Here is a 23,480-nt window from a genome sequence, read left to right on the forward strand (position 1 = left end):
CCCGCCGAGGATGGTCCCCGGCAGCACACAAACATGCACCTGGCATGATTTTCAAGCTGCCGGGGCCATCACTTGAACTGTAGTTGGTTGTGTGGGAGTCCAGCCCCTTAACTACCATACTGCCTGCTGGCCCCATAAATGATTAGATTTTAAGGGTTTCTCTTGACGAAGAGGTGAAACTCCTTGTTCAAGTAGCCTAGCAAGTATATGGTGATGGCTTTGTGGATGTCTTTTTTATTTTAAGTATTGTTTGTTTATTTAAATTTGACCAGAGTGAAGGAGAGCGAGAGAGATGGAAAGTGAGAAAGCAAGCCACCAGGTCTAAGACTCGAACCATGGTCAGCCGTGTGGGAGTCCAGCGCCTGGACATCTTTTAAGAAGAAATGAAAGAACTTGGCAGTCAGGTGGCGTGATGATCAAGGTGGCTGAATCACATGTTGACTGCTTGGTTCGAGTCCCAGACCCAGCAGCATGGGAAGCGTGTTGGGCATATGTGCGTGCGGTTGTGCTCAGAATCCCTAGAGGGGAGTGGAGGAGAAGGAGCTGTGCTGTCATACCCCCGGGGCAGGCACTTCCTCATTTCTCTCTTTCTGGCCAACATACAATAAAATATTTACTATAGCAAAAAAATAAAATAAAGTCACTTCTTGAAAGCCACTAATAAAAAGCTTGAGGCACTGATAAATCACCTTTAGAAGACAAACGCATGCATAGAATAAGACCAGTTCAAATCTTCCTAAATTGACTGCAGTGTTCCGTGCTGCAAAATACCCGAGTGATTCCATTTCTGGAATCACTCAGGTGTTTTCTCTATGGAGAGAAACATGAAGATCACGGGTGATATATATACATACATACATATGTGTATGTATATATGTCTGCATGTATAACTTTTTTTGATTAAGTTTTTGCCATAGGGGGAGTGCACTCACCAGAGAGAGACAGTGAGAAGGAAAGTGAGAAATCACCCCCTGAGGGGGTGGCCATGCTGCAGTCCTTTCTCCTCCATTCTCCTGAGATTTTGGGCAAGCATGCACACGCATGTGCCCAACATGAGGGTTTTTTTTAATTTCTATTTTAAAATTTACTACAGATCATGTGTGCTCACTAGAGAGAGACACAGAAAATGAGAAAGCAAGTCACCAGGTCTTGAACTGCAGTCAGCCATGTGGGAATCCCCCTTAGCCACCTCGCCATCTGCTGGCCCACCTGGCATGCGTTTCAAGCCACCAGATCTGGGACTCTTAACTGCAGTTGGCCATGTGACAGTCCAGAGCCTTAACCACTACAGTACCTGCTGGCACCAACATTGTATAATTCTTTTTTTTTTTTTTGAGAGATTTTCACTATAGGGCGCGTGTGCTCGCCAGACAGACAGAGAGAGACATAGAGACAGAAAGCGAGAAATCACCCCCCAGGGGGGATGGTCACGCCGCAATCCCTTCTCCTCCATTCTCCTCTCGGGATCTTGGGCACGCATGCACACGCGCCCGGCGTGAGTTTCAAGCCACCGGGTCCGGGACACGAACCGCGGTCGACCACGTGGGAGTCCAGTGACATAGCCATTACGCCAACTGCTGGTTCCCATACATTGTATAATTCTTTATAACCCAGCAGTTCTGTATATAGGTTTGCATCCAATAAAAATGCATGCCTAGGTCCACCAGAAAGATTGTTTCAGGACTGGCTCTGGAAGCTGGGTCCCACATGGGGACTGTGATTGCAATCCCTGGCCTAGTCCGTGCAAGTGCCCAAGGTCCAGCGGCCTCAAGGAATGGAGAAGGGGTGGCCATGTCGCCAGACCCAGTGGAGGGTCCAGTCTGTGTCTCGTTTTCAGGTGTGTCGCCCACACTTTATCATGAATGTCGGGGGAAAGACTTGTATGATAATTCACATTGTAGCTTTTTTTTTTTCCTTACAGTTTTGTTATAGGGTGCCCCTCCCAAGGGTGGCTATGCCACAATTCCTTCTCCATTCTCCTCTTGGGTTTTGGGGCATGCATGCACACATGCCTGGCATGCTTTGGAAGCTGCTGGATCCACGATTTGGCCATGTGGGATCCAGCCGCATTAACTACCACACCTCTGCTTGGTTGTTTTTGTTAATAATAGTTAAAACCTGGTACCCACCAATGGTTTGGTGGTTAAAGCACTGGATTCCTTGGGACCAGCAGTTGGCATAGTGGCTATTTTGCTGGACTCCCATGTAGTCAATCGCGGTTCGAGTCCCAGACCTGGTGGCTTAAACTCACGCCAGGTGCGTGTGTGTGCATGCCCAAGATCCCGAGAGGAGGATGGTGGAGAAGGGATTGCGGCGTGGCCATCCCCCTGGGGGGTGATTTCTGTCTCTGTCTCTCCCTGTCTTTCTAGTGAGCACGCGTGCCCTACAGCAAAAATCTCTCCAATAAATAAATAAGTAAGTAAAAACATACATACATACATACATACATACATACATAGCTAGCTAGCACTGGATTCCCACATGGGTGATCTTGGTTTGAGTCCCAGACCTGGTAGCTTGAAGAAAAACAACGGGCGTGTGTGTGCATCCCAAAATCCCAGGAAGAGAATAGAAAAAGAAGGGATTGTGGCATGGCACCCCCAGGGATGGATCTGTCTTTCCCTCTCTCTGTCTCTCTCCTGTGAGTGCACCTGCCCTATGGCAAAAACTTAAAAAAAAAAAAAAAAAAAAAGGTAAAAACTGAAAACAGCTGAAATGTCCACATCAGTAGAATAAAGTATGATATATTCAATGATGAAATATTGTATAACAATAATGAGCTACTATTTTTTAAATTTTATTTATTCATTCATTTATTTTAATTTTACCAGAGAGAGAGACACAGAGAGAGAGAGAAAGTGAGAAACCATGCCACCAGATCGGGGATCCAAACCATGGTCAGCCATGTGGGAGTGTCCAGCGCCTTAACCACCACGTCATCTGCTGGTCCCATGAGCTACTATTTCATGCAACAACATGGATGACTTATTGTTGGAAAAAAGGTTGGGAAGAATAAGTGAGTCATGAAAGAACACATAGTATGTGGTTTCGTTTGTATGGAGTCGAACAGCCAAGCTCGCCTATACTGATAGAAGTCAAATAGGAGTCAGCCTTGGGAAAGAACAAGAAGGAGCCTTCTGGGGACCAGCAGGTAGTGTGGTAGTTGGGGCGCTCGACACTCCCACACGGCCAATCATGGTTCAAGTCCTGGACCTGGCGGCCTGCTTTCTCACTTTCTCTCTGTGTGTCTGTCTCTGATCAAATTAAAATAAGTGAATGAATAAATAAATAATTTTTTTTTAAAGGAGCCTTCTGGAAACTGGTAAGCTGCTTCTGATTTTTTTTTTTGGTAGTGACCACATGCACATGCGCACATATGTGTGTGTGTGTATAAATTTATAGGCCATCTTGATGACTTGGTGGTAATGTGTCGCTTGAGAGAAGTTAGCTCTCCAAAGTGACTACAATCTTTTCTTGTTAAAGAATTATTTATTTCATTTTACTTATTATTATTTTTAGAATTATTTATTTAACTTTATTCATTAATTTTTTTCTTCTTCTTTTTTTTTTTTTTTTTTGAGAGATTTTTGCTATAGGGCACTTGCACTCACCAGAAGGACAGAGAGACAGAAAGTGAGAAATCCCCCCCCACCCCCTGGAGGGATGGCCACGCCACAATCCCTTCTCCTCCATTCTCCTCTTGGGATCTTGGGCATGCATGCACACGTGAGTTTAACCCCCCGGTCCCAGGACTCGAACCACAGTTGACTACATGGGAGTCAAGCGACATAGCCATTATGCCAACTGTTGGGCGCTCATTTATTTATTTATTTACTTATTTATTTTGGTATTTTCTCATTTTATTAGGAGTCATTCCAAATGGGTTATGAAAACTTGCTGCATTAGATCAATTTTTCAAAAACTTATCAAGATAGGTTTACCAATAAACAATAAGACATCAACCCAACTGTCATATACTGGGCAAAGAGCCAGGCTGATACCAAAAGCAACATGCAAATAAAAAAGGTATAATATAAAGGAAGACAACCTGCTGAGTATTAAAAATCATCGCAATGTTAACTCTTTGCAACGAACTCAGAACTAAGCAGCTATCAAATCCAAACCATATCAAGAAAAAGGTAAATCTGACTGATGAAAAAGCCAGGACTTAGAGATAGGGGGAAAAAAGATGTTTCTCTGTTCAAGAGAGCTAAATAGTGTCTTGGAGCATTTCCCTGGCTGATATAAGCAGTATTAGAAAATCTTATTGGCAAGGTAGAGAAATAAATACAATGGAATGGTACATTTTTAAATGAGCAGACAGTGTCAGGAATGATAAAGACATCACTAAAGTAGAAAGGAGAGAACTCTAAGACATGATTTGTTGTGGTCTCAAAAGATATTCAGAATAGCTCTGTCCAAATAAAGGCTTAAGGGAAGTAAAATGAGGACACTTTCCACCCCCAAGAATTTCTTTTAAACCAAGCAGATTGCTAACCAGCAACATACCCGGTAAACAATAATTGGCAACAAAATAAGTTCAAACTCTGGAATATTCTACCCAAAATAGTCCTGGATACCATTTAATAACCAAGATGGAAACCAATCTTGTTACAACAGGCTAGACCAGTTCTGTCTAACGTGTCCTTGGTTTGACGTCCGGTCTCACTTAACGTTTTGAAAGCTCCTCTGACAGCCAGTCAAGGCCCTCATACAGGCCGGATCCTGTGTAGCACAAGTGGCTTGTGCATACCACACTCTGTTTCGAAGTGGCCGAAGACCTAATTGATCAGTTATTTGGCTGATGCTCATGGCATTTGGCAAGTCCTGCTTGTTGGCGAAGAGCAGCAGCACTGCATCTCGCAACTCACCTTCCTGAAGCATTTTCTGCAGCTCTTCTGCTCCTTCCTGAATTCTCTCCCCATCGTTGCTATCTACCACAAAAATAAGACCCTGGGTATTCTGGGTCATGCCTCCAGAGAAGCCTTTCTCTATCTTGACCACCAACATCCCACACTGCGAAGCCCATGTTCTTATCTCCTGTTTCCCCATTAAAACCAATGGTAGGAATGGCGGGAAGGATCTCTCCTAACTGCAGTTTGTACAGAATGGTTGTCTTGCCAGCAGCATCCAATCCAACCATCAAAATGCGCATCTGCTTCTTGTCGAAGAGTCCAGAGAAGAGGGAGGAGATGGTCAGGCCCATGACAGTAGTGGCCCCTGTGATGGGCAGAAGCAGAAAAGCTCATGCATTTTTTTTTCATTTGACCAGAGAGAGACACATACACAGAGAGAGAGAAAGTGAGAAAGCAAGTCAAGCCACCAGGTCCAGGACTTGAACTGTGGTCAGCCATGTAGGAGGACAGCACCTTAACACCATGCCACCTGCTGGCCCCAGTGACTGCAGTTTGAATCCCTGTCAGTCAGCCTGAAACATGCTGGGTAAAGAAAAAAAAAAAAGAGAGAAAGAAAGAAAAAAGAAATGCGTGCTAGTCTTGTAGCACAGAGATTAAGGGAGCTGGATCCCATAGGGACCAGTGTAGTCTGAGTCCCAGCCCTCATTTCTATGTACACATGTGCCCAAGGTCCTGGGGAAGGATGCAGGAGAAGGGATTGCAGCGTGACCAGCCCCCCTGGGGGGTGATTGCTCGCTTTCTGTCTCTATGTCTCTCTCTGTCTGGCGAGCGCCCGCGCCCTACAGTGAAAATCTCTCCCAAAAAAAAAAAAAGAGAGAAAGAAAGAAAAAAGAAATGCGTGCTAGTCTTGTAGCACAGAGATTAAGGGAGCTGGATCCCATAGGGACCAGTGTAGTCTGAGTCCCAGCCCTCATTTCTATGTACATGTGTGCCCGAAGTCCCAACAGGATGGAGAAATGGAGAAGGGACTGCCCCATGACTATGCCCCACTGAGTACTCTCTCTCTCTCTCTCTCTGTCTCTTTGTCTCTCTCTGGCCAGCACATGTTCCCTCTGCCCACCCCACTCCAAAACTCCAAAACAAATAATTGAGCAATTTAAGCTTAGTGTATTTTTATATATGTCCTCTCGCAATAAAAAAGTGAAAAGTCAGGGGCTGGCAGGTGGCACTGCACTCCACACGGCTGATCGCGGTTCGGGCCCTGGGTCTGGTGAGTTGCTTTCTCACTTTCTCTCTCTCTCCCTCTCTCTCTTGTAAAATTAAAAAATAATAAATAAAACTTTTTTTTTTTTTTTTTTTTTTTTTTTTTGCTTAATGGGGGTGGGCGCTCGACAGAAGGCGAGAAATCATCCCCCAGGGGGTATGGCCACTCCGCAGTCCCTTCTCCTCCATTCTCCTCTCAGGATCTTGGGCACGCACGCACACGTGCCCAGTGTGAGTTTAAGCCACCGGGTCTGGGACTCGAACCGTGGTTGACTACATGGGAATCCAGCGACATAGCCATTACGCCAACTGCTGGTCCCTGAAACAATTATTTTTTAGAAAGTGAAGATTGCTTATGACAGTTTCAGCTCAGCCCTCCCTCTGAGAGCGCTCCTCCCACTGATACCATGAGGAGAGACATGGAACAACTTCCAACTCGAGGAGCGGATCACTGGCCTGAGGAGGAGGACGGGGTGAAATGAAGGATGGAGAAGTCCTACCCTGGGAGCCGGTGGGGCAGTCAGAGCCTTGTGCATGATCTCCGCCTCACTGTGGGCTCCCCTCTCCAGCTGCACTTACACCCAGCTCTGTGCTCCCCTTCCAGCAGGCCTGCCCCTTTAATCTGCAGTTCCATCTTAAATTCTGTCTCTGAGAACAGGTTTTCCTTAGGAAGGTGTTTACTGAGATACGCGCTCCTGTGCACTGGCTCTTGTGGCATTTAATAAGTTAAAGGACCAGCAGATGGCATAGCAGTTATGTCACTGGATTTCCACATGGCTGACTGCAGTTAAGAGTTCTGGACGTGGTAGGGACCAGCAATTAGCGTAATGGCTAAGTCGCTGGACTCTCGGGTAGTTGGCCATGATTCAAGTCCTGGCCCCGGTGGCTTAAACCCACGCCTGGCGCATGTGCGAGCATGCCCAAGATCCCAAGAGGAGAATGGAGGAGAAGGGATTGCAGAGTGGCTATGCCCCCTGGGGGGTGATTTCTCACTTGCCCTCTCACTGCCTCTGTCCCTCTCACTCTCCCCAGTGAGCACACACACCATAAGGCAAAAACCTCTTTAAAAACCCCTTAGGTTAAATGAATGAATAAATAAAATAAATAATTCTTAAAAAAAAAAAAACAAAACCTTAGGTTAAAAGCAAAACAACTTAATCAGAATTTTTGTTCTATAATAAAATATTAATGTTTAATAAACTTTCTAAAATAATGAAAAATTATTTGCAGCATATTGAGTATATGAATTTTTTTTTTTTGAGAGATTTTTGCTATAGGGCACGTGAGCTTGCTGGAGAGACAGAGAGACAGAAAGCAAGAAATCACCCCTCACGGGGGATGGCCACGCAGCAACCCCTTCTCCTCCATTCTCCTCTCAGGATTTTGGGCACGCACACACACGCGCCCAGCGTGAGTTTTAAAGCCACTGGGTCCGGGACTCAGTCTCGGTCAACCCGCGGGGGAGTTCAACGATGTAACCATTACGCCATCTGCTGGTCCTGAATATATGATTTTTATCAACAAATGTTTGAGAAGTTCAAGATTGACTGGCGGCAATTGGTGAGTACCATGTCTTTTTGCTCGCTTGTTTAGTTTTCCTACAGGGTGTGTTGGCTCTCCAAAGAGTTGGGGGACAGGAAGGGGAGAAAGTGCAAAATCGCTGCTCAGGAAGGGCGGCCACGCCACAGTCCTTTCTCTTTTCTCCTGTCGGGATTCTGGGCACCCATACACACGCACGTGTACACACGCCTGCCGGTCTTCTAAGCTGCCAGGTCTAGGACTCAAACACGCAGTTAGCTATGTGGGATCCAGCCACCTTAATCACCCTGCCAGAGAGCTGGCCTTGTTTCTGTATTTTGTCCTATTTTAACTGCCAGAGGGCACCTGCAAACAGAGGGAGAAAGAGCCCTTTTGGGGTGGTCATGCCGCAGTTACTTCTCCATTTCATCATCCTGTCATGATTTGGGGTATGTATGCACCCTTGCCCAGCGTGTGTGTGTGTGTGTGTGTGTGTGAGAGAGAGAGAGAGAGAGAGAGAGAGGTTTTTGCTGTAGGACATGTACACTCTTTTTTTTTTTTTTTGGGGGAGAGATTTTCACTGTAGGGCGCGTGCGCTCGCCAGACAGACAGAGAGAGACATAGAGACAGAAAGCGAGAAATCACCCCCCAGGGGGGATGGTCACGCCGCAATCCCTTCTCCTCCATTCTCCTCTCGGGATCTTGGGCACGCACGCACACGCGCCCGGCGTGAGTTTTAAGCCACCGGGTCCGGGACGTGAACCGCGGTTGACTACGTGGGAGTCCAGCGACATAGCCATTACGCTAACTGCTGGTTCCCGGACATGTACACTCTTGACAGAGACAAAGAAACACAAAGATAGAAAGCAAGAAATCACCCCTCAGGGAGGATGGCCACACCGCAATCCCTTCTCCTCCATTTTCCTCTCAGGATTTTGGACATGCATGCACATGCACACTTAAAACGGCGTGTTTTAAGCTATGCACACTTAAAACAACGTGTTTTAAGCTGGTAGGTCCAGGATTTGAACTGCAGTCCACTACGTGAGAGTCCAGCAATGTAACTATTATGTCATTTGCTGGTTCCAGCTAGTGTATTTTTTTTCTAGCTGCAGGGTCAGGATTTGAACCACACTTGGCCATGTGGAATCCACTGTGTTTTCCAATTTGTTGTTTTTGTTTTTCTTTTAGGTTTTTGTAAAAAGGTACATGCAGTGACCAGAAAGACAGAGAGAGGGAAAGTGAGAAATCACCCCCCAGGGGGAAGAATGGCCAGGTCGCAATCCCTTCTCCTCCCTTTTTCTTTCAGGATTTTGGCCTTGCACAGACATGCACCTGCCTTGATTTTCAAGCCACTGGGTCCAGGACTGAACTGCAGTCTGCCGTGTGGTAGTGCAGCATCCTAATCACCACACCAACTGCTGCCCCTCCCCTCCCCACCCACACACCTGCACTTTTTTAGACAGAGTCTTGTTACATTGCCCGGGCTAGCTTTCTTCTTTCTCTTTTTTTTTTGGAGAGGTTTTTGCTGTAGGGCGCGTGCGCTCACCAGAAAGACAGAGAGAGACAGCGAGAAATCACCCCCCAGGGGGGATGGTCACGCCGCAATCCCTTCTCCTCCACTCTCCTCTTGGGATCTTGGGCACGCACGCACACACGCTCGGCGTGAGTTTAAGCCACCGGGTCCGGGACACGCACCGCGGTCGACTACGTGGGAGTCCAGCAACATAGCCATTACGCTAACTGCTGGTCCCAGGAGTCCAACACCTTAACCACTACACCTCCTGCTGACCCCCATGCACTGACTTTTACAAAACAACATGCTATTCCTAATAGATAGGGTATAGAAATTTGTTTTTTTAGAGATTTTTGCTATAGGGTGTGTGCACTCGCCAGAGAAACAGACAGAAAGTGAGAAATCATCCCCCAGCGGGGATGGTCACACCACAATCCCTTCTCCTCCATTCTCCCCTTGGGATTTTGGGCATGCATGCTCTTGACGGAAAATGACCAACTCTAAAAAAATTAATCATTAGTAATTAATGCAGTTTATTTCCAAGCAGAATATGAGTGACCTAGGCCCAGAGAGGAAGCAAGCATGCCTTTCTCCAGGGTGATCAGGTACATTATGTGATTTTTGAGAGCAACAGACAGAATTAGTGAAGAGATTTCCATTGGTCTGGCCCAAGAAGGTGGGACGTGTGGAAGCCGGAGCTTGCAGGTTGTAGGCGGGTTCCACAATTTTAAGGTTGGTGATTGGAAGGGAAGATCTGTGTCTTGGGAAGAGATAATCAAAAGAATATACTGTAATTGGTTGAAATATACATCTCAAAGATACTTTGCCAGGGGGAACCAGCAGTTAGCGTAATGGCTATGTCACTGGACTCCCCCGTAGTCGACCGCACGGTTCGCGTCCTGGACCCGGTGGCTTAAAACTCACGCCGGGCGCGTGTGCGTGCGTGTCCAGGATCCTGAGAGGAGAATGGCGGAGAAGGGATTGCGGCGTGACCATCCCCCCGGGGGATGATTTCCCGCTTTCTGTCTCTATGTCTCTCTCTGTCTGTCTGGCAAGCGCACGTGCCCTATAGCGAAAACCTCTCCAATAAATAAATAAATAAATAAATAAACTTCTTGGGTTCTCAAGATTAAAAGAAAAAAAAAAAGATACTATGCCAGGGACAGGACTTAGGAAGAATCCCCGTGGATGGAGAAAAGGCCTGTTAATATTTGTGGGTGTGACTCCTTCCAGGCCCTCCGGGAAGGACTTTGGAAAACAGGAAAAAGCAGTCAGACTTCTGTCCACAATGCACATGCACCCAGTGTGAGTTTTAAGCCACTGAGTCCGGGATTCGAACTGCAGCCGGCAGTAGGGGAGTCCAAGCTACGTAACCATTACACCATCTACTTGTCCCTGTTTTTTTTTTTTTTTTTTCTTTTTTGCCATAGGGCACAGCATGTGCTCTCTCCAGAGAGGAGAGAGATAGAGAGACAGTGAGAGAGACAGAGAGACAGTGAGAGAGAAAGTGAGAAATCATCTCTCAGGGGGATGGTCACACTACAAACCCTTCTCCTCCATTCTCCTCCCCAGGTTTTAGGCATGCATGCACAAGTGCCCAGCATGAGTTTCAAGCCACTGAGTCCAGGACTTGAACCACAGTCAGTCATGTGGGAGTCCAGCCCTGTAACCGCTGCACCACCTGCTGGTCCCTCTAGGGCACTTTTGACTATGACATAATGTAACCTTTACCCTTCCCATTCCTTTTTTTATCTTTAGTTGTTGCCATGAGCCATGTATGCTCACCCGAGAGAGAGGGAAAGTGAGAAATCAAGCCCCGTGAGAATGGCCACGCCACAGTCCCTTCTCCTCCAGTCTCCTGGCAGGATTTTGGCCACGCATGCACATACAGCCTGTGAGTTTTCCAAGCTGCCAGGTCCAGCACTTGGACCATGGAATTGGCCATTTGAGATCCAGCTTCTTAGTCACCACGCTAACTGCTGGCCTGCCAAAGACTTCTGATCGAAAAACTCCCATAGTACAAATGCTCCTCAATTTATGATGGGGTTATGGCCCAATAAGCCCATCATAATCTGAAAATCTCATAAGTTAAAATTATACTTTAGGGCTGGTCATTGGCATGGTGGCTAAGGTGGCTGGATCCCACACAGCTGACCTGTGGCTCGGGTCCTATTTCCTGCAAAGCCCCCTCTACACTGGTGCACGTAGTCTTTCTTTTTGTTTTCCTTTTTTTTTTTTTTTTTAAGGAATGTTTATTTAATTTACTGTTATTATTATTTTAAAATTTGCAACAGGGCACATGTGCTCACCAGAGAGAGAGAAAAAAAGTGAGAAAAGCAAGCCGCCAGGTCCAGGACTTCAACCCAGGTCAACCATGTGGGAGTCCAGCGCCACACTGGGAGCCCAATCTGGGTTAAGGTAACCACTACGCCACCTGCTGGCCCCGCAGGGTGGTGTTTCTAAAATGCATATCAGACCTGGTTCGCTCCTCCTCCCTCCTGCGGTGGCTCCTTTGATTGCCCATCCTGCAGGATAACCTTAGCGTTTCTCAGCGTGGCCTCCAGGCCTCAGTGACCAGTGGGACTCCTGTGATGGGCAGTTAGCTAGAAAAGAACAAGTATCCCTACAAAATGGCAGAAGGACACCTGTCGCATCAGTCACAACTTCTCGGGAGTGACAACTAGAGCCTCCGCTCAGACTCCTTCCTCCCACTGAGCCCCGGCACCAGGAACCCAAGGTAGATCTCCTTTTTCTTTAGTACCTTAGGAAGGCACATAGGTACGGCTAACTCCCCTCTTGTCACTCCTCACAAATACAAAAGGACCCAACAGCACGTTTTGGGCAACCTCCCGCTCCCCCTGGGCCATAGACTGACCGGGCAGCTGGTCCTGATAAGGATGCTGGCCCTCCTCTGTCCTCACTGAGCCGGGTTAGGGCACTGAGTTCCTCGCCTGGGAGAGAGAAGCGCAAGCGCAGGAGGAAGCCCTGGAGGGCCGAGAACACAGACCCTGGACAGGCCTCCCACGGCGAAATACTCGCCCTCAACTCTGGGATAAATGCCACACCTCGCCCACTCCGGGACACTCGTCCTTCTCTGGCGGCTGCCCACCCGCGTGCCCTTCCAACATGGCGGTGTCCTCTGTCCTGGTCAGAACACTCACCTTCCTATTAAAACTTCCCTTTTCCAAGTGTTCGTGATTTTTCCTTTTGCATCTCAGGACGGGTATCTAATCTTAGAAACCTGGACCTTGGGGCCAGCAGGTGGCATGGTGGTTAAGGCGCTGGACTTTCCCACATGGCCGACAATGGTTCGAGTTCCTAGACCTGGTGGCTTGCTTTTTTACTTTCCCTCTCTCTCTCTGGTCAAATTAAAATAAACACATAAATGAATAAATGATAAATAAATAATTCTTTAAAAAAAAAAAAAAGATGAGGCTGGCAGGTGGCGTGGTGGTTAAGGGCGTTGGACTCCCGCAGAGGCAACTGTGGTTTGAGTCCTGGACCTGACGGTTTGCTTTCTAACTTTCCCTCTCTCTTTCTCTCTATCTCTCTTGCTCTCTTGCCCTGTCCCTCTCTGGACAAATTAAAATAAATAAATAAAGTTGGGGCCAGCAGGTGGCATGGTGGTTAAGGGCACTGGACTCCCACATGGTTGACCACGGTTAGAGTCCCAGACCTGGCAGCTTGCTTTCTTATTTTCTCTCTCTCTCACTCTGTCCTTCTCTGGGGACCAGCAGTTAGCGTAATGGCTATGTCACTGGACTCCCATGTAGTCGACCGCAGTTCACGTCCCGTACCCAGTGGCTTAAAACTCACGCTGGGCGTTTGTGTATGCATGCCCAAGATCCTGAGAGGAGAATGGAGGAGAAGGGATTGCGGCGTGGCCATCCCCCCTGGGGGGTGATTTCTCATTTTCTGTCTCTCTGTCTCTGTCTGGTGAGCTCACGTGCCCTATAGCAAAAACTTCTCAAAAAAAGAAGAAAAAAGAAACTGTCCTTCTCTGATAAAATTAAAAATAAATACATAAAGTTAAATAAAATAATTCTTAAAATAAATAAATAAATAAAATAATTTTAAAGAAAGGAAATCTGAACCTGAAGGACCAAGGATTTTACACAGCACAACTGAAGTGTCCCGCCCCATGACCGTCCTTCACACTTCCGTCCTTGCTGCAGCAACCCTGAAGGCATTGGGCTTCCTCAAATCCACCTGCAGGTTCTCTCTAACCCCCCTGCAGGTTCTCGCCCCTTCCCTGCTGCCCCTGTCTGCAGTGCCTCCTTCGTGCCACAGAAGCCCCTGTCGGGCTAATGCCCATTCATCGTCACGGTTCAGCCCAGGGGCCACGCCTAGTGGTATGGTGGGGAGCAAAGTGAACTGCAAAGCTGGAGCCACATGGACGACCGTGGTCGGATCCCCAGCCCGGCATGAGCACGTATGTGTAAGATCCTGCAGGGCTGGAGGGCTGGGGGAGGAGGTAGGGCATGACACAGAAGCCCCTGTCGGGCTAATGCCCATTCATCGTCACGGTTCAGCCCAGGGGCCACGCCTAGTGGTATGGTGGGGAGCAAAGTGAACTGCAAAGCTGGAGCCACATGGACGACCGTGGTCGGATCCCCAGCCCGGCATGAGCACGTATGTGTAAGATCCTGCAGGGCTGGAGGGCTGGGGGAGGAGGTAGGGCATGATGAGACAAGGTGCTTCTCCCCCGGGTGATTTCTTCGCCATTCTCCTCTCAGGATTTTAGGCATGCACGCACACACGCCTGGTGTGAGTTTCAAGTTGCCAGGTCTGTAACTCAGACTGCTGTCAACCACATGAAAATCCAGCGCCTTAACCACTGTGCCACCTGCTGGCCCTGTGTAAACAAGTTTTAAAAAGTCTGTGGGGGGAACTGGCAGATGGCGTAGTGGCTGTGTCGCTGAACCTCCCACATAGTTGACCATAATTCGAGTCCTGGACCCGGTGGTGCATGTGCGTGCGCGCCCAAGATCCTGAAAGGAGAATGGGGGAGAAGGGATTGCAGCACGGCCATCCCCCAGGGGGTGATTTCTCCCTTCTGTCTCTCTGTCTCTCCAGTGAGCACACACACCCTATAGCAAAAATGTCTGAATAAAAAAAACTGGGGGCTAGCAGGTGGTGTGGTGGTTAAGGGTGCTAGACTCCCACATGGCTGACCCTGGTTCAAGTCCCAGACCTGGCAGCTTGCTTTCTCACTTTCCCTCTCTCTTGCTCTTGCTCTGTCCCTCTCCGGTCAAATTAAAAATAAATTATGTTATTTTGTTTTATTTATTTATTATTCTTCAATTTGACCAGAGAGAGACAGACAGAGAGGAAGAATGAGAAGACAAGTCGCCAGGTCAGGGACTTGAACCACTGTTAGCCATGTGGGAGTTCAGCACCTTAACCACCATGCCACCTGCTGGTCCCTAAAATAATTCTTAAAAAAAAAAAAGAAAAAAAAAGCCTGAGAGGCCAACAGATGGCATAGCAGTTATGTCTCTGGACTCCCAGGGTTCAAGTCCCAGATTCAGTGACTTGAAACACGCTGGGTGGTGCCCAAGATTCCAGGAGAGTGGAGAAGGGACTGTGGCATGGCCTTCTCCCCTGGGGGGGGGGCATTTCTCACTTTCCTTCTCACTATCTCTGTCTCTCTATCCAGTGAGCACACATGCCCTAAGGCAAAAACCTCTTAGAAAATGGTTTTTTGGGGCTGGCAAATGGGTGGGGGAGGTGTCTGGAGGGGCCAGAAGGTGGTATAGTGTTTAAGGTGCTGGGCTCCTTCTCCATTCTCCTCTCAGGATCTTGGGCACGCACGCACACGCACCATCGGGTCCAGTCAACTCCTGGACTTGGCAGCTTGAAAATCATGCCTGGCGCACGTGTCCAAAATCCTGAGAGAATGAAAGAGACAGACCGTGGTCTGACTACACCCCCCACCTCCAGCCGGTGGTGGTGGGGGGTGATTTCTCACTCTCTTTTTCTTGTCTCTGCCTCTCTGGTAAACAGATCAGCCCTATAGAAAAAAAAAAATTCTCAAAACAAAATTAAAAATAGTGGAAGGGCCTGGTTTGGGACAGAGCTGGAGCTCCGAATTTCCAGCCCAGGTCTTCTTCCCCCGGCTGGCCGGGCCTGCAGCTCAGGATGATCACTGAGGGCAGCTCAGGATGATCATGAGGGCAGCTCGCTGTCTTTGCCAACATGCTGGGGGTGTCGCTGTGCTCACCTGTCCTTCCCTATCACTGCGTGGCCTCAACAAGCCCAAGAGCAGGAAGGAAAGTGGTGCTTTCTCAGCCCAGGGTTCCAGGACATAGAATGAGGGAAGGTGAGGAGTGTGAGGGGTCTTCACCCTTCACTTCAGCCCTTCTACCCATCACAGCAAACAGCCACTACTACACTTGGAGTTCTCCAAACAACTTTCATTTCCTCCAAGTCGTCTTAACTCCATGGAACAAGAAGCTGCTGCTGAATAGGGTCCAGTATAGGGGCTGCTTTCTCTTCTACACCCACCTACTCAATATAAAAATATAGACAGATTTTTTTCCTCCTGTGATTTCCCTATCTCCCAGCAAAATAAGAAAAAAAGAAAGAAATTAAAGAAAGTCTGGCAACTGGGGCCAGCAGGTGGCATGGTAGTTAAGGTGCAGGACTCCTACCATGGTCTGACTATACCCCCCACCTCCAGCTGGTGGTGGTGGTGGGGGTGATTTCTCACTCTCTTTTTCTTGTCTCTGCCTCTGGTAAACAGATCAGCCCTATAGAAAACTGGTTGGCCACAGTTCCAGTCCCAGCCCTGGTGGCTTGCTTTCTCATTTCCTCTCTCTCTCCCCCTCTCTTTGCCTCTCTGGTGAGCACACGTGCCCTGTGGCAAAAATCTTCAATTAATTAAATTAAGCAATTCTTTTTCTTTTTCTTTTTTCTTTTTTTTGCATAGGTACATTCAAAACCAGCATCTTGGGAACCAGCAGTTGGAGTAATGGCTATGTTGCTGGACTCCCACGTGGTCGACCGCTGTTCGCGTCCTGGACCCGGTGGCTTAGAACTCACACCGGGCGCTGTGCGTGCATGCCCAAGACCCCGAGAGGAGAGTGGAGGAGAAGGGATTGCGGAGTGACCATCCCCCCTGGGGGGTGATTTCTCGCTTTCTGTCTCTATGTCTCTTATCTATCTGGCGAGCGCACGCACCCTATAGTGAAAATCTCTCAAAAACAACAACAACAACAAAAACAACAACAACAAAAACTCCCAGGATCTTAGCCACTATGCCCGCGATATGACTCCAACAGCTCAGGAGTGATTGGCAATAGTATGAAGACCTAGGACTGTGTGAAGACGTGACATCCGGCGCATAGACGGAAATACAGTCTAGAACCTCTGACATAGCACAGGCTGCCTCGACCCCAGGTGAAAAGAGGCCAGCCCAGAAACGACCCAGAATCACAGGCAGAAGGAAACCTAAGCCAAGTGCAGTGGAGACCACCTCCTTGACATGATGCACCTTATCCTCCAGGGCTCAGGAGTTGGTTGTTCAGGTGGCTCAGTTAGATGGTGAAAATAGACCCCTAGGGACCTCAGCGCGATGATGTCATTGAAGAGGGGACCTCTGAGCTGGGGCTGCTCCGTGCGCACTCCGCAGCGGCAAGGGAAGGGTTAACAGCCGGGCGGCCCTCCCCGGTGGGCGGGGCCTCAGGGCGGGGCGCGGTCTGTGCGGAGACCAGAGTTAACCGCCGTGGCGGGCTCGGCGTGGGCGTGCTCCTCGGGGGCGTGGCCTGGGGGCGTGCCTTCCTCGCCGAGACCTGGGCGGTGTTAACCGCCCTGCGGGGGCGTGGCCTCGGGGCGGAAGCGGCGAGGTGCGGCGACGAGGGGGTTAACTGCCCCAGAGAGTCCCGTGAGGGCGGGGCCGAGGCCGGGCACCGCCCAGGGGAGGCCCTGGAGGCGGAAGCGGCGGGCGGTCTGCGCCCGGCGAGCTCGGACCTCTTTCGGCTGGGCTCATCTAAGGCCCAGCATCCTCTCCGGTTGGAAAGCCAAGCAAGGTTCAGGGCCAGGGTGGGGGGCCGGGATGGGCACGGGGTCCGGTCCATGGCGAGGCCATAAGAGGCGAGCTCCCGAGTGAGTCTCAGGCGCCCCGGTGGGGTGGGGGCAGAGTGATGGGCCTGGAAGCCTTGGGAGAGCGAGGGAGAAGCGGGCCTGTCGGTCAACACGGAAAGGATGGGGTGCCTGGGTGGGGAGTCCCCGTCGGGGCTCCGGCCTTCACTCCACCTTCTCTCCCATCTCCCCTCCAGGTAATCTCGAACTGGAACTCAACTTGAAGAAGAGAGACGCCCTAGCAAGGCTCTTTGGGGAGTCCTTCAGCTCCTCATCTCCATGGGCCAGACGGCCCTGGCAGGGGGCAGCAGCAGCACCCCCACCACACAGACCCTGTACCCTGACCTCTCTTGCCCTGAGGGCTTAGAGGAGCTGCTGTCTGCTCCCCCTCCTGACCTGGGGGCTCAGCGTCGCCACGGCTGGAACCCCAAGGACTGCTCTGAAAACATCGAGGTCAAGGAAGGGGGGTTGTGCTTTGAGCGGCGGCCCGTGGCCCAGAGCACTGATGGGGCCCGGGGTAAGAGAGGCTACTCGAGGGGCCTGCACGCCTGGGAGATCAGCTGGCCCCCGGAGCAGAGGGGTACACACGCCGTGGTGGGCGTGGCCACGGCCCTCGCCCCGCTGCAGGCGGACCACTACGCGGCACTGCTGGGCAGCAACAGCGAGTCTTGGGGCTGGGACATCGGGCGGGGGAAGCTTTACCATCAGAGCAAGGGGCCCGGGGCCCCCCAGTATCCAGCGGGACCTCGGGGCAAGCAACTGGAGGTGCCGGAGAGGCTGCTGGTGGTTCTGGACATGGAGGAGGGTACTCTGGGCTACGCTATCGGGGGCACCTACCTGGGGCCTGCCTTCCGCGGACTAAAGGGCAGGACCCTCTACCCGGCAGTAAGCGCTGTGTGGGGCCAGTGCCAGGTCCGCATCCGCTACCTGGGCGAAAGGAGAGGTGAGGTGTGGGGCAGGAGTGGGGAGAGGGTTCTGTCACTGTGGCAGCTTTGGGACGGAAACTCAAGGTCGGGCCAGAGCAGGGAGTGGGCCTTATCTAACGTGCTCCTAGCCCCGTTCAGTGCCAGGGAGGGCTAAGGGGTCTTCACAGCTGTTGTCTAATTTAATCTAACAGCAGCGGACTCGGGAAAGTAATTTCTAAGGTCCCTTGGCAAGTAACTCAGAATGGAGGGGACACTCCAGGGATGAGGGCTACTGCACTATTAACCCCTGAACAAGAGGTACAAAGGGTTAAATGGGCACTAGTCTAGACAAACCCAGAAAGGAGACTGGCAGCGGCAGAACCCAGGGAGTGTCTCCCCTTCCCTGGCCTCAGGACTGACTGTGACAAAGACCTACTTCCTTGGAGCCATTGGACCCTGGGTACCAGGGAGGGGTGGAGGCAGGGCAGTGGGCTGGGGCTGCAGGGGAGGAGCCTCCTTGGAAACTGACTGGGGCCAGGGCAGGACCCTGTCCTCCTGTCACCCTGGCGAGCCACTATCCAGTGGAAGGGGGTCATCCTCTTTCACCTCCTCCGCCCCGGCTGGCGGGGAATCAGAGCCTGGGCCAGCTCCACCGTCCAGCCACCTCTGCCTATTGCCTGGAGGGCCTCAGCCAGAGCCTCACCCCCAGCTCTGAGCTGTGAGAACCGTGCCATGCTGAACTTCAGGGTGCCTTAGGTCTCCCTTTTTGGCCAAGGTGGGGTCTCAGAGCAAGAGAGAAGGGAACCTGGGCAGGAGCTGTAGCTGGGATGTCCAGCTGGTGGACACACCCCTACTCACACACCTCTCTTCCCCAGGGGAACCGCACTCCCTTATGCACCTGAGCCGCCTGTGTGTGCGCCACACCCTGGGGGATACCCGGCTGGGCCAGGTGTCTGCTCTGCCCTTGCCCCCTGCCATGAAGCGCTACCTGCTCTACCAGTGAGCCCTGGGATTCCAGAGACCGTGTGGGGGCCTGGCCCCCACCCTGCCTGTCAGAGGTCAGGCTGGAGGCATGGCCAGCCTGGAGCAGCTGCTGAATGCCTGCCCTGAGGCCGAGTGAGGCTGGGCCCACCTCAACCCAGCACAGGGAAGTCCAGCAGTCCAGAGCCACCCCGAGGGGCCGGAAGAGGCAGAGCTGACATGGAAGGCTGCGGCAGCCTGGTACACAAGACTTTTTCAAGTAAAAGTAGCAAGAAAGTGTTCTAGAAACCTGTTCATGGTGGTTTTTTTTTCCCTTTTCCCTGTTTTGCACATAATGTCCTGTGGCTGCCTCAGAAGGACCAGGAGGGATTACATGGGCAAGTACAGTGAAGGATGGGCCAGGAGGCTAGAGCCAGGTGTTTATTGCCCTCACAGGGGACAGCTCACAGACACAACACACAGGCGTCGGCACCGTGGGAGGGTAGCACCCCGGCCTTGGGGGGGTCTTGGCCCCACGATGGTAGACGGCAGAGGAAGATGGTTTCTCTCTCTTAACCCTCACCGGGGCCTGCGGGGACCCATGAGTAAGCTCCACCCCTTCTACCTCGCAGTCGAGGAGAAGCCACCTTGGTGACATGTTTAGTTCCAACCATTATCGTGAGAAGGGGTTGGCCTGGTCCCAGCCACTTCTGGGGAAGGTACAGTTTGGATGAGGCCACAGGGCAGAGGACACCATCAGAAGCAGGTGCAAGGTGGGGGCAGTTATTTGGCTTCTGGGCTGCCTTCTGGCTTAGCAGGCAGGGCAGGGGGGATGGATGGGGCTTATTTGGCATTGATGATGTCCACGAACTCAGGCTTGAGAGAAGCACCACCCACGAGGAAGCCGTCCACGTCGGGCTGGCTTGCCAGCTCCTTGCAGGTCGCCCCTGTCACAGAACCTGGGGAGGAAGCAGGAAGGCTTAGTCAGGGACAGGAGGAAACACTCTATCCCTCCCTCCAGGTCGAAGGAGGGCTTGTAGGCTAGTTCTTACCCCACCCTTCCTCGGGCTGGAGCCAAACCCACTCACCTCCATAAATGATACGGGTGCTCTGAGCCACTGCATCAGAGACGTTGGACTTCAGCCATCCCCGGAGCTTCTCGTGAACCTCCTGAGCCTAAAGACAAGAAGCCAGATGAAGTAAGACCCTTTCTGACTCAGAGAGGGAGCCTCAATGGCACCATTGGAGAGGGCCCGTGTGGTATCGTCCGAGCGAGAGCCCTGGAACGGATGCCCTTTGGATAAGTTGCGTGTTTCTTTGGGAGTGAAAACGAAGGGCTGGTCTCGGTGGGCTCTGGCTATCCAGTTCTACCCAGGAAGGGCTGGATGAGGGCGGGGCTCCTGGGGCAGTTACCTGTTGGGGTGTTGCGGTCTTGCCAGTCCCAATGGCCCACACAGGCTCGTAGGCCAGGACAACCTTGCTCCAGTCCTTCACGTTATCTGCAGGACAGAGGTCACTGTCGAGGGGGAACAGGAAGGAGCTACCTAGCCAAGCTCCCCAGGGTATGAAAATGACAATGGCCTGCTGCCCCCCCTGGTGGCTGCTGAAGGATCTCAGCTGACACCCAGACCTTGCAGCGCAGAAGTGAGAGGGACCATGCGACCATGTGGGGACACCGTCCTGCCCCTTTCCTGTCCTGGATGGGCCTGGGGATGGAGTCAGGCTGCAGGGACTCTGACCGCACCCTCTGTGACTCCATGACCCTGGCCGGCCAGCTCAAAGGTCCCCCTTCCCAGACGTACCTGCGATGACCTTGGTTTGCTCAAACACGACCTTCTCCGTGATGCCAGCTTCCCTCTCGTCCAGCTTCTCCCCAATGCAGGCGATCACTCCAAGTCCCTCTGCCAAGGCATGGGCCACTTTCTGTCCAATCAGCTGGAGAGGAACAGACGCGGTGAGCCGTGCCTCGGAGGACAAGGCATCTCTTACCCGCCCTCCTGGTTACTAACCTCGTCTGACTCCCCAAAGACATGCCTTCTCTCCGAGTGTCCCAGGACGACCCACGTGGCTCCACAGTCTTTGATCATGCCAGGGCTACGGGAAGACACAAAGGCAGGGTCAGCAGGGACCCAGCCTGTGGCTTTCCCCGCAGTGAGGGAAGAGCCGATCCCCACACAGATCTGCCTCCATCTCACCTGATCTCCCCAGTGAAGGCGCCATTGGCCACTTTGTAGCAGTTCTGTGCAGCCACAGCGATCTTGGGATCAAGCTTCTGTCTGGCAAAGTCGATGTAGGCAGTGGGGGGCGCGCACACCACCTCTGAGATGAGATGGGAGGGGGCATGGGATCAAAGAAAGCCTCCAAGAGACTTCCTGTCCGGCTCCACAGCCCACAGCCCAGCGCCCAGCCCCAGCCCCTCTCCCTCTGCTCTGCTGCCCTCCCTCTCCACCCCAGCAAGATGATCTTTGCCCACTTCCCAGCCCAGGCTAGGCCTGCGCCCAACTCCTGGAGCCTTCCAAGTGCCCCTGAGAGGCCGCGGCCCTCACCCTGCCCTCTGCTCTTTTAACAAGTCGGGGCTCCAATTTCCCCGGGGCTATTCTGGGAATGGGTACCTCCCACACTCAGCATTCTCTGGGGGCCAACCCTGCCTCCTTTCTAAAACAGCCCATCCCCCCCTTCCTCAGCAAGGCATGGATTTTTGGCAAAAAGAGAAGGGGCCAGCTCCTGGGTTTGCATTGAGTTCCTGGGGAGATAAACGAGAAGGGAACGCATCTCTAGGCTCTGTGATCTAGCAGGGTGAGGGGCAAGGATCGAGGATGACACTGGCCGCGGCTGGCCGGGAGTTGATGGCTCAGAGGCCGTGCGCTTCCCGGTCTCAGATCGGGGAAAGCGGCTGGATCGCTCCTCACTCCCAAATGGCTCAGCTCAGCCTGTTCGGCACCTGCTCTGCCCCTTCTGTGGAAGGTAGACGTTGCCTAGGCTGCCGAGGGGAAGGGGGTCGGAACAGGTGGTTCAGGGCCCGGGGCAGCTCGGCTGGGGGCCTAGGCCCTCCGGGGGAGGAGTCTGGGGCTACGTGCAGCGGCGCACGGAGCGGGAGCGGGAGCGGCGGCCGAGGGGGCAGGTAGCTGGAAGCCCGCGTGAGCTGGGCCTCCTCCCCAACCCTCGGGGGCTTGCTTTAGCTTTCCCCGATAGCCCAGACCTCATGCTCCGCTCCGATCCTGGGCTCTGGCCGGTGCAGCGCGCCTGGGCCCCAGAGCTATCTTCCTCCCGGACACCCAAGAGGCCCTTTCCCGCCCCATTAAATGCATGCCCCACCTTTCCGCCGCGACACACGTCTGGGACAGCGGCTATGGGGCCACGACGACGCGGGGCCAAAGCCCGGCACTCGGCCCAGCACTGGGTCCAGGTCCACGCGGACGCCGGACTCGAGGAGCTCCGCAGAGGGCGCTGCCACGCCCGGCCTCCCATCCCCCCGGGGCCGACCCCGCCCTGGCAAGGTCTTACCGGTGTCGGCCGGCACCTTGGCCGCGTTCAGGGTGTTAATGAGGTCCCCCAGATTCTGCTTCCGCCCGTTCATTTTCCAGTTGCCCCCCACGAAGAACTTCCTGGAGGGCGCCATGGCGCTAGATCCGACACACTGAAGGTCAGTACCACCGCGCAGCCGTGGCCACTGCCCGCTTATATAGAGCGCGGTGAAGCAGAGCTCCGCCCCCTCGCCGTCCTCTGCCATGGCTAGCCCGGCCCCCTGCGAGGGAGCCCTGCCCCTAGCCCGCCCTCGCCTGCTGTTGCGCGGTTCTGACGTTCCCCCTCTCTGGTAGCAACGTTCTAGGCGCGGCGGGGGCGTTCAGCGCTTCTGCCTTGATGGCCTCACTTCAGGGAGAAGAACTGTGAGGCCCTGTGCTCAGGAGACCCCTCACTTCACGACTTCGCCCCCCCCACCCCCAGAGTGCAGCTAGCTGGCAGCAGCTTGGCCATAGACCAAGTTGCTCCCTGGGATTGAGCGGGCACGAGGGTATCTCTCTGACTCTGGGGGAGAGCCCTCTGCCCCCATCGGAATGGCTTGGTCCCGGGTTGCTGAGTAGGCACCTCGGCCTGACCCAGGCAGTCTAGCCCACAGCTGCTGGCCCAGGACAGGGCTCAGAGCACAAAACCAGCACAGCCGAGAGGGTTCGGGCGCTGGCAGCAGCTCCCTCCCAGGGGTGCCCACTCTGTTCCAGCTGGCTAGGGCCCGACAAGTCAGACATCTGAGAAAGGCTTGCTTGGGCCCCTCCTGTGACTGCTGGAGGAAGGCCTCTTCCCCCATCCTGGCTTTGTGCTTGGCCTTGGGCACCCTACTCCACCTTCCCATCTCACACCCAAGCTCCAGAAGCTCTAGAACTG

General features: G+C 52.3%; 2 protein-coding genes and 1 pseudogene across 4 annotated transcripts; 1 reads left to right on the forward strand and 2 right to left on the reverse strand.

Annotated features, from left to right (window-relative positions):
- Positions 1-4,669: 4,669 nt before the first annotated feature.
- On the reverse strand, positions 4,670-5,206 carry LOC102501290 (ADP-ribosylation factor 4-like; annotated as a pseudogene).
- Positions 5,207-17,078: 11,872 nt separating this feature from the next.
- On the forward strand, positions 17,079-19,405 carry SPSB2 (splA/ryanodine receptor domain and SOCS box containing 2). 3 transcript variants are annotated; one of them, XM_006170791.3, is made up of 3 exons: positions 17,079-17,165; positions 17,433-18,178; positions 19,016-19,405. In XM_006170791.3, exons 2-3 carry the CDS (start codon positions 17,515-17,517, stop codon positions 19,141-19,143), a joined length of 792 nt encoding a protein of 263 aa, XP_006170853.1. In that variant the 5' UTR covers positions 17,079-17,165; positions 17,433-17,514; the 3' UTR covers positions 19,144-19,405. The 3 variants fall into 3 exon arrangements, with proteins under 3 accessions (XP_006170853.1, XP_006170852.1, XP_014440621.1); XM_006170790.3 differs by having other exon boundaries at positions 17,080-17,183; XM_014585135.2 differs by having other exon boundaries at positions 17,087-17,259.
- A 122-nt stretch (positions 19,406-19,527) lies between these two features.
- On the reverse strand, positions 19,528-22,892 carry TPI1 (triosephosphate isomerase 1). Its single transcript, XM_006170789.3, has 7 exons — positions 22,605-22,892; positions 21,296-21,419; positions 21,110-21,194; positions 20,903-21,035; positions 20,514-20,599; positions 20,189-20,276; positions 19,528-20,059 (listed from the first exon to the last, which is right to left on the reverse strand). Exons 1-7 carry the CDS (start codon positions 22,828-22,830, stop codon positions 19,944-19,946), a joined length of 858 nt encoding a protein of 285 aa, XP_006170851.1. The 5' UTR covers positions 22,831-22,892; the 3' UTR covers positions 19,528-19,943.
- Between the last annotated feature and the right edge of the window lie 588 nt (positions 22,893-23,480).

Source organism: Tupaia chinensis, unplaced genomic scaffold (genome assembly GCF_000334495.1).
Source record: "Tupaia chinensis unplaced genomic scaffold, TupChi_1.0 Scaffold149011_1, whole genome shotgun sequence".
Lineage (NCBI taxonomy): Eukaryota > Metazoa > Chordata > Mammalia > Scandentia > Tupaiidae > Tupaia > Tupaia belangeri.